This window comes from Apteryx rowi, unplaced genomic scaffold (genome assembly GCF_003343035.1).
Source record: "Apteryx rowi isolate R43461 unplaced genomic scaffold, aptRow1 scaffold_379, whole genome shotgun sequence".
Classification (NCBI taxonomy): domain Eukaryota; kingdom Metazoa; phylum Chordata; class Aves; order Apterygiformes; family Apterygidae; genus Apteryx; species Apteryx rowi.
Window position 1 is genome coordinate 686,670 of NW_020450296.1, and position 10,297 is coordinate 696,966.

Consider the following 10,297-nt stretch of genomic DNA (forward strand, 5'->3'; position numbering starts at 1 on the left):
GCCGCCGCCCGGTACCCGCGCAGGTGGCGGGGCTTCTCCCAGCTCCTCGCCCGCTGCTCCAGGCCCCGCTGCCGGGGGACGCGGCGGCGGTGGTTCGCGGGCAGGCCTGGCCCCGCGGGGACGCCCCGCCGCTCTGGGGGCGCACGGCAAGGCTGGGCCCCACCGGGCCGGATCCTGAAAGCGGCACTACGGAGGCGATAAGGCCCATCCAGCCCCCGGGACCCTCTGCTCCGGCTCCACCGGGAGCCCTTTGTGCCAGGCCTGAGCATTTTGGGGCAGCGGAAGGATGGGCGAGAGCACGGTCCATCGCTGCGGGTCCAGCCCGGCATGGCCCAGACCGTGGCCGCCCACCAGCACAGCCCAATTCCTCTGCGCCCATTGGGGGGCAGAGGGTCCAACCCGGCCCGACCCGGCCCTGCGAGCGGTCGTGTCTGGTGCAGTGCGGGATGCAGTGCCCGGGAGCGCTCTCTGCCCTGCAGCTCTGCCCCAGGGCCCRGGCTTTTGGGTAGAGCCACGTCACCCCTGAGCAAGGGGCCAGCTCGGATCACGCTCCCACCTCACCGGGCAGGATGCACCGTGGGAACACCTGGAAGACCCCAGCCGGTTTCTAGCTAGACCAAGCGCCCCAGGGCTGAGGGATGGGCGCGCTCAGCCCTCAGGGGAAGAGGAGGGACAGGCAAGGGCTGYGGCCCCCATGCTCGCTGCCTGCCCAGGGCTGAGGATGCACCCCGGAAAAAGACTAGAAGCTCCTCTGTGTGGCAAGGGAGCGAGGGGAAGAGGAGGCCCAGGGGCCAGCAGGGATGGGGTTGGTCCCTCTACCCATGGTGGGAGCCAGTTATGGAGGGCCCCGGGCCCAGCAGCTGCAGAGCTGCTCCATCCCCTTGCCCAGCAGGGCCTTCCCGTGCCCGAGCTCTTGCTCATGTGCACCCCGTGGCAGCAGGGGGGTCCTGCTGCTCACCGAGGGGGGGGCCCAGCACCCCCACCTGCTCCCATGGGAGGAGTGCTGGGGGTGCCCATGCAGAGGGGCCCTGCAAGCCCTGGTCCCTAAGGGATGGCTCAGCCTCTCCGGTTCCCCTGGAGGAGGAAGAGGGAGGCAGAGGGGTCCCCATCACGGCTCCAGCACCCCCCGCTCCCGGCGGTGCACGACAGAGGCTGCACCGTGCACCCATGCAACGCGCGGCGGGGGCGCGGCGCCTGCCCGGAACAGCCGGCCCTAGCCGCCGGGCGCTTTATATCAATGAGCCAGGCTGGGAAAGGGCCGGGGGCCCGCCCCCCCCGCGCTGGCCAATGGCGTGCGGCGCTCTCCTCCGGGCGCTCGCCATTGGTGGGATTTAAATGGATTGTTTTCTCTTAAAGGGGAGGAGGTTTTGGAGGTGGAAGGGAGTGATGGGGAGAGYGCAGTGCGGTGCAGTGCAAGGCTGGAGGGGTCCTGCCCCATCTGAGCCCCAGCACAGCTCAGCCCGTGAGTTTCAGCTCCATCCTGGCCCCCCACGCCGCTCCCCTCCAGCATGTGCCCCCGCAGGCAGAGGTGCCGGGTGGGCGATGTCCGGCAGCACCCTCTCTGCAGCATCCCGAAATGCATGGTCCAAGCATGGCCTTCGGTCACCCCTGCCGTGCGCCCTGGCCCGGGAGCCAGCCTGGACTCGGCTGAGCTCGGCAAGAGCTGCTGGGCTCGGATCTTGGCTGGGCTTGGGGAGCAGGGAGGGGAATGGCAGCTGTAAGCTGGAGGACAGAGCTTGGAGCACCCTCAGGAGGGGCCCGCCGGCCCTGGCCCGCTCGTCCCTCCTTTCTTCGTGAGGATCTTGGCTCTCGTGGAGGAGCCTGACCTAGAGCGGTCACTGCGGCTCCTRCCCCAGCTGCCCCACGCAGCTCAGCCAGCGACATTTATTCCACCCAACTTCGTCCTACCTCTCAGCAGGGCCCGATGCTGCGCTTGTCACTGGGAACCCCGGCTCCAGCCTGTTTCCCTGGCCAGCCCGGGGCAGCTTGAGCAGCYTGGAGGCTGCTCTAGGTCACCCTCTGCTTCCACCTACAAAATGGTGAGGAGCCAAAATGGTGAGGAGCCGCAATGCCGCATCCCGCGCCGGCCCTGGAGATGTGCCGGAGGCAGATCCTGGCCCGTCGCGGAGCAGGAGGGGTCATTACCCTGCTTTTCGCCCAGCTCAGCGGGCCGCGCAGGTCCCCGGAGCTGCCCTTGAGGTGTGACGCTGGGCAGTGCCGGGTGCTGGTGTTTGCCAGCGCTGCGGCCAGGCTGGGCCCTTGCTGCCCCGCGGGGCTCGGGGAGCATTTGGGCAGCTGGGTGCGGGCCCCCTCCGCTCTCCCYTCCCCCCGCAGCCAGCTGCCCCGGGCTGTCCTCTCGCTCCAGCAGTGATTAATGGGCCCTTGGAGCTCATTCCTGGCCAGCTGGGGCTGCCGGAGCCTCCTGCCAGCCGGGAAGGGCAGCATTGTTCCACCTGGTGATTTACAGGCACCTTCCCTCCCTCCTCGCCGCTCCCAGGGCGGCATGGGAAGGGTACAGCCGGGTCCGCGAGGTGCCTGACCCAGTCCCACCCGCGGCGTCCGGGATCAGCCGTGCACAGGGGAAGACCCCGGCTCCTTGCAAAGTCCTTGCCCCCCTCCTAGCCCGGAGGGGAGCCAGTTCCGCCCCCTCCGTCTGTTCTCAGCTGCCCAGAGCTATGAGCAGAGCCCAGGCGTCCTGGCTCGCAAACCCTGTCCCCCYACGGCCACCCAGAGCAACGGGGACAAGGGGGCAGCCCGAGGAGCGAGGGGGCCGGGGGATTCCTGGGGGAAAGYGGCCTCCGTTCCCACGCTCCCGGTGGGCTTTGGAGGAGCTGGGAGCGAGCGGGGAATCGCTGGGGGATGCTGTGCCGGGGCCAGGCTGCTCCAGGCAGGTCCAGCTCAGAGACGGGCCCAGGGCKTCACGGCGGGGCGACGGCACCGAGGCAGATAACTCCGCAGATCAGCAGTCCTAGAAAGCAGCTGAGAAGGCGGCTCGTCTGTCCCTGCCCCAGGCGGGATCAGCGGTGTTTCAACCGTCCCCGCAGATGTTTGTCTGACCTGTCTGCAAGCCCTCCGGCGACAGCCCCCAGGGCATCGGCGCCGGCCCTTCCTCGTCCCGTTGGCAGGGGCCCGTCCCGAGCGCCGCGTGCCGTGGACCCTGCGCGGGCCGGTGCCGCGGGTCCCCAGCAATGCCGGCTCCCCGGCTGTGCACCCTCGTGCCCTCGCGCCCAGCTCTCGCCTCGCCGCCGGCTCCGGACTCTGTCCGCCCATTGCCGTCTGCTCCTCGTCTCTAGACAAGGCATCAGATAGGCTCTTTATCCAGTGAGGCCGTGGGCTCTTTTGGGACCCGGCCTGTCTCTCGCACTGGCCTGTCTCCGATCTGTATCGCGGCCTCAGGGGACCCCTGTGCCCTCAGCGACCAGCATTTAAAGGACGGGTCACCGAGGATGCTTTTGGGCAGGTCCCACGCGGGTGCACAGGCCGCTGCTTCCTTTTGCTCCTCCTTGCTGCGGCTTTGCACGGCTCTGCGCACAGGGCCACCGGAGCCCGCGGCTCCGTCTCTGAATCCATGTCCCTAAACAGCGCGGCGGGGGGACGGGGCTGTGCCCAGCCCGGCCCCGGAGCGGCGGCGGGATTGACGCCGGGTCCTTCGCAGGGATACGGCGATGCCCCGGTGCCCGGGCTGAGCAGACGGAGGYGGCGGGAGGCGGAGGCGTGCGGGACCCTGTCCCGGGGACCCAGCAGATGGCACTGCCGTCGCGCCGCACACGAGCCGGGGACACAGCTGCTGCCCACGGGGACATCCCCAGGGACGCAGGCTGCCTCCGGGTGCGGGGACACGGGCGGCCTGGCCCCTCCGGCCGCCGCAGCGGGGCCGGGCCTTGGGGCAGCGCGCGGGGAGGAAGCGGGGCCGAGGAGTCGCATCCCGCCCCGGCTACTCCTTCTGCGGGAGGAAGAGCGCGGGAAGGGGCCAGCAGCCGTCGCCACGTCGCCTTCCCCGGCGTGCGGACAGAGCGGTGCCGCCGGGCAGAAGCAGCCGAGCAGTTCCACGCTGACGTGAAACGTATCGACGTATCTACGCATTCAAGACGGGTTGCTTTTGAAATGAAAAGCAATTGCGTGAAACGTTCCTCGTGCACACGCGTACCTGTGCCCCGGGACCAGGGTCATCCAGGAGCTGGGGGACGCGTGGACGGACGGAGATGTGCACAGGGCAGGGGAGAGAGGAGGGAGGGAGCCGCGGGAAGAGAGAAGGCGTCTAGGCAAACGCTCGGGGATGCGGCGGGGAAGCGGAGCTGCCTGCCACCCTGCCCGCGCGCGAGCACAAAGAGCAGGCGAGGGACCCAAGCTGTCGGAGACGACAGCAAGGCCAGAACCAGCGTCTAAATTAGCGTGAAGTGTTTCCATTGTGCGAGGCACAATACGGACCATATGGCAGGGCCGGGGCTGGCAGGCGGCAGCGCCGGGCCCCGCGGAGGTTTGGGAGCCGCGGYGGAGCTCGCACGCCCCCAACCCGATTAACGCGCCCGTGCTGCCTCCCGGAGCGCGTGCGGCCCGGCGGCGGCGTGGAGGCGTCCGCCCGCACGCACCTCGGCGCTGCCGAAGCCGACGGGCCCCGGCTGCAGGCTTGGTGCCCGCCGAAGGCACCGGAGGGGCTGGCAGCAGCATCGGGGCTCGGATGCGGGCGGGGGGAGCCGCGATGCATCCCGGGGAGATGCATCCCCCCTGGGCCTCCTGGCTGCCCCGGAGCAGGGAGCAGAGCCGGGGCCCTCGCTCGCCCTTCGTCTTCCTCACGGGCCCCCGGCGCCCAGCCCAGGGCTCCTTCGCACCGCCCCGGCCCCTCGGCGCGCCGGGCAGCGCAGGCTCTCCTCTGCAGACGGGCGGCCGTTCCCCGGGGCAAACGGGGGCTCGGGGACCGTCCGGCTCCCACGGGGTCTCGTTGCTTCTTGCTCCGCTAGCAGAGAGGGCCCTGCCTCGCCTGGCCTTTCGCGCTGCCTTTGCTCCGGCCCCGCGCGGGGACTTTGCAGAAAGGAGCCGACGGCCCGGCTGCCTTCCCCCGCTCCCTCCCCCAGGTTTATTATTTCCCCTTTGACGCATCTCCGCTGAGCCGAGCTGCAGCCGAGGCCAATCGATTATATGAAGAAATTTGGAGCAAGTCRGCGAACAGCTGCAACCTGCCCCCAGGGACGCGCGAGGCCGGCGCAGACAAAGGAGACGAGCCGCAAACTCRCTTCCCCGCGCGGCGCGGGGTGGGACGGGGAGGCGGGAGCGCGCCGGCAGCTCGCGGGGCTGAGCGGCACGGGGAGAGGAGCCGGGCGCGCGGGGCACGTGGGGGCCGGGGGGCTCTGCCAGGCGCAGCRGAGAGCCGCGCGGTCGAGGCACGGGTGACTCCGGAGCTGAGGTGCGCTGATTTCCCAAGGCTACGTGGGAAAGAAAAGGCGGATTTGCTGTCACCAGATAGACTCGGACGGTTCGGGGCCTGCGTATCCCAATGCTTCAAGCTGGGCTCGGACAGCRGCTGCTGCGCGCAGACAGGGTCCGGGAATACTGGAGGTGCTGAGCTGAAAGGAAACCTCCAGGCCTGGCTGAAAAGCAACAGTCCAGAGCAGGATGTTCAGCCTCAGCGCTGCTGTCCCCCGCGACCGCCCAGGGCCGGGCTCTGCTCCTGCCTCGCGGCGATGCTCACGCGCCTCTGGAGGCCAAGGGACGAGGGGGCCGGGGCACGCGCGTGGGGACAGCAGAAGCCACCTCCAAGCAGAGGTGGGCGCGTGATGGGGCCCTGGGTGACCTGGGTGCTCCCCCGCCAGCTCGGGGACACCTCGGAGCCGGGGCGAAGCCGAAGAYGCTCGGCGGCCGGGCGCGCGCCTGGGCTCGGCGCGAGCCCAAGCGCGGTCAGCGGCGGCAGTGGGACCCTTCCCCGGCCGGACCGGCGTGCTGCGGGCCGCGAGYGCGGCTCTCCGTCCCTCGGTTTCCATGCTGCGGAGCGGGGAAGCCGAGGGCTTCCCTCCCACCCTCCGCCTTCGCAGGCACGGCCGCAGCCATCAATTACTGCAGCTGCCACCGCTGCCAAGCAGCACGAGGAAGAGAGGGCTGAAAAGAAGCTTAAAAAGAAAGAAAAAGGGAAGCAGGGCATTCCAGGTTCAAGATCTCTCTTTTGCTGGCAGTTTAATTCATTTCCCCCTCCCCAGCTTCCTTATGGACTCATAAATAATAAATCCTTGCACAGTCTGAACAGCCAAGACAAACACGCGCTGGGGCACATCGCGTACAGGGGTGGAACGGTTTGTTTTCCGCCATGGTCATTTTTGTTTTCTAATTTTCCTTCTCAAAAAGTGCACAACACAGCAAATAAATAATAACATTTATCAATAAATTAATTCAATAAATATCCTCGTGGCACAGAGACGTGGCTTGTGAGTGAGAGGGGAAGGGTGGGTTGCCCTGCTCTGTCCTGCTCTGCCCCTGCCGCTGCCGCTGCTCCTGCCCGGCTGAGCGGCCGGGGATGGAGAAGCCGGCTGCCCTCCCGTCCGCTGCTCTGGCCCTCGGGGATCCCACCTTCCCTGGCAAAGTCTTTGCAAGACAGAGGTAGCGATCGTTCTCCCTGCTTTTACGGAGAAGGGGAAAGTGAGGTACGGCGCGAGGAAACCATGTGAGCTGGCGGCAGAGACGGGAGAGGGATGGAGCCGGGAGGTCTGGCAGGTCCCGGGAACCCCGGCTGGCTCTGGCAGGACTCCGACACACGGCGAGGGCGGCATCGGATGCCTCGGGAGAGCAAAACGCAGAGCGCGGGACCCTGCGAGGGCCAAGCGGGCGGCAGGAGAAGGGTAGGTGCTGCTGGGAACAGGCCGACAGCCCGGCCAGCAAAAGGGAGAGGGAAGGGAAGAGCAAAGAAAGAGTCCCCGCTCGGCCGTCCAGCCCCAGGGGTTTGCTGGTGTTCCCAGGACGTGGCACCGGCCCTCTTATCCCAGGCATTTCGCCTCCGGCCCGCTGAAGCCCATCTGCCCCAGGGCCTGGGCCCAACACTGCCTGTCTTGCTGCTAGGTTCAAAGAGGAGCAGCCCCAACTCGGTTCCCGACAGACCAGGCCATGGCTCCGCTCCCGGCCCAGAGCATCGGCATGTAGCACCACGAGCGGCTTCTGCGCAGTCCTGGTTCCCCACCCTGGGCTCAGTGCTCTTGCCACTGCCAGTGCAAAATTAACTCTTAAAAAAAAAAAAAAAACAAAAACCACAAGGCAAAACATTCACTCTTGCAACAAGCTTCCACCAGTCTCAGCGCACCCTTCCTGGAGAAGAGGCTGCTTGGATCTGCCTTTCCTTCTCACTTCCCTCCTTCTCCCAAAGTGCTGGTTTGTGTCACAGACCGGTGGGGAGAACCGCCAGTGCCAGGACCCGGGCAAGGAGCTGCCTGGGGCACTCGCCCGGTTCCTTCCCTTTTCGACCCCGCTGCCACGACGTCCGCGAGCAGCAGCTAAAGTGCAGTTTACCCCAGCAGAACGCGCAGTGGGGAAGGTCGCGCTGCACCGCTGCTCTACCGGCGCAAACGGAGGCGCCTGCAGCACCCCGGCGTCCCGGGGCGAAGCCTCTTTGCACGTGAGCCCCAGCAGCCCCAGCTGTGCTGCAGAGGGACACGGCCAGGGTGCTGGGAGAGCTGGTCATCGATGCCCCCCGTGCTGGGGTGGGAGCAGCGCTTGCGATCCCAGTCTGACTTTTCTAACTAGGAGCACCAAACTGGGGGGACAGAGGAAGAGCAGGAAGGGATGAAGAGCAGCATCYGTCAGTCGTAGCGCCCTGGAGTGGTCACGTCTCTTGGTGCAAAGGGAGCATGTAGAGGGTCAGGCCGGCGGAGTTGCACACCCATTTTGCACTAGTGCAAAGGAGAGGCAGGCAGCGAAGCCTTGAACACGGCTCTGCGGCAGCAGACTCCCACTGACATTCCTGAAACAGGAGATTTTGGGAGACGGACGTGCAACGGTGGGGTTTGGCCAGACCCCAGGGTGCACTGCAGCTCCAGCCACACCGATGTCTCCCTTGCGCGGCAGCGGGGCCAGCACTGCTCCAGGGAGGACGCAGCTGGCACCTTCCGGATGGGAAAGCAAGCAGGTGCCCTTCTGTCTGCTGTCCTGCTGCTTTGTCATCCATGGAAAGCGTGGCCRGGTCCTGCCTTGAGTCTGCAACTCTGCCTTTTCTGCATCACACTTTGTGCTTCCTTTTGGTGCAAGAAAAGCCAGGGAAACSCCAGATAATCTGGTCTGTGCTCAAGGATGCTCCTGGGCTTTGCTCCCCCTGTGGAGAGAGGTCTAGTGTGGCTGGATGGTCCCAATGTGGGCGTTCAAGTGCCCAACACACGATGCCGGGGCAGAACAGAAGCAGACAAAATGCCAAGACCGGCCACGCTGGTAGAGCGGCTGGTGGCAGAAGGTGCAGACAGGCGGATGGATGAGATCCCAGGTGCTGCAGTGGTGCTGCTCGGTGCTGCAGCGTTTCACAGATCCAGTTTGTGGCTCAGATAAAAGGTAACACAGACAAATTTGGGCTCAGTGGCTCACACTGTGGGTCAGGCAGCAGACACGGCAGACAGACTGATGGATGTGGGCTCAGATCCTGCAGGCAGTATCAGTAGGACTTGCAGCAGAAGGAAGGAAAGAAGCGGGTAGCATACATGACCAACACAGGCTTCATCCAGCAGAAGAGAGAGAGATGTGGGGCTGATGGACCAAACACCCAGCCCCTTACCGAGGCAGGATGGAAAGGCAGACGGACATGGGCTTGGTGGTGTGGAAATACAGAACGTAGTTCAGATAGGGGGTGTAGCAGACAGCTGGGGACTTCGTCCATTTGAACAGATGGATGAATACAGGCACAGCATATTGGATGCCCAACATGTGGTTCAGGTAGTAGATGGACAGATGGACTTGAGCTCATGGCTCAGATGTCCAGCACATGTTCAGGTAGGAGATGTGGCAGACAGACAGACGGATGTAGGCTGGGCAACTCAGACGTCCAGCACGTGGTTCAGGTAGGAGATGTAGCAGATGGCCAAGCGGAGGATCTCAATCTTGGAGAGTTTCTTGTCTGGCGGCAGGGTGGGCAGAAGCTTCCGCAGCTCCGCGAAGGCCATGTTGAAGGCCTCGACACGGATGCGTTCCCGCGTGGCGTGGGCTGTCCGGTATTTGGCTGTGGCACGCCGCCGGCGCCGACGTTCCTCCCGGCTCAGGTGTTGCAGGTCTTTCTTCATTGCTTCGCCCGGCTCAGCTATTCGGGACTGACCACACAAGCCAACGCTGCTGGCGTCCTCCACGCTGCCTGCATGGCCACCTCCACCACCGCAGTCACTGAAGACGGACTCAGACTCCGAGTGCGTTGGCGGCAGGTCAATCTCCGTCTGGTCCGAATTCAGCATCATTTTCGGAGAAGATGAGTGGACAGACAGATGGATGGACACTACAGAGAAATGGTACTTCAGGAGGACAGACTGACCGGGGCACGTTGTTGAAGCAAAACTGCTCTAATTTAAGGAGAAAGTCTCTGGCTCACAGTAAACCACTGGTTATTCTCCTCCTCCTCCTCCTCATCACACACAGTGTCTGCGAGGGAATTTCACAATTTTCCCTTTCCCCCAGAGAACTTGTCAGGTGAGTGACAGCTTTCAAAATAAATAATGTAAATAAAATGGCAGGATGCATATAAATTAAATAAATAAATATCCTCCGTGCGTGCGCGTGTGTGCAGGGGTATGTTGTGCGTGTGCACAGAGATCACAGGCTCTTCCGTGCAGTCGTTGCAGGACCCGGTTTTGAAGTCTTCAGACGTCAGAGGTGAACTCTTCCAACGTGCTCTAGAAAACAGAAGCACAGGGGCGCTCAGCACCGTCCGCCTCCCGACGCAAGACAAGCACGGAAAGGCTGCACGAGGACGCGGCTAGAAAGCACATCTGTTTGCTTGCCCTGTCCCTGCAGCGTCGGTGCGAGCCGGCCGGGCAGCCTGGGCCGGGACAGGCGCAGCGCGTCCTCGTCCGCCCCGGCGCCGGCGGCTGCGCGGGACGGCCGGGGAGGGAGCCCGCGGGGCGGCGCTGGGAGTCGGTGGAAGCCGTTTCTCCGGGCTCTCCGGAGGGATGACAGGTGGTGGATGAGTGAAGGGGAAAGACAGACTGTGGGGGTGAGAGAAAGGGGGGGGCTGGTTGTATATTAAATGAGCCCGTATGTCATGGATTCTGGCACCCCRGACATATGGAACCCAACACAGCTGCTTTGCTTGATGTATCCAAATAGAAGCTGGCTCCCTGCTCCCTGCGGGACG

The 10,297-nt window shown here is 65.1% G+C and overlaps 1 protein-coding gene across 1 annotated transcript; it reads right to left on the reverse strand.

The window, feature by feature from the left end:
- Positions 1-6,159: 6,159 nt before the first annotated feature.
- On the reverse strand, positions 6,160-9,790 carry NHLH1 (nescient helix-loop-helix 1). Its single transcript, XM_026073873.1, has one exon. The coding sequence runs from the start codon at positions 9,402-9,404 to the stop codon at positions 8,994-8,996; it is 411 nt and encodes a 136-aa protein (XP_025929658.1). The 5' UTR covers positions 9,405-9,790; the 3' UTR covers positions 6,160-8,993.
- Between the last annotated feature and the right edge of the window lie 507 nt (positions 9,791-10,297).

Bases quoted from the DNA above. Each gene is read 5' to 3' on its own strand.
- NHLH1 (XM_026073873.1), bottom strand. From the start codon at position 9,404: ATGATGCTGAATTCGGACCAGACGGAGATTGACCTGCCGCCAACGCAC.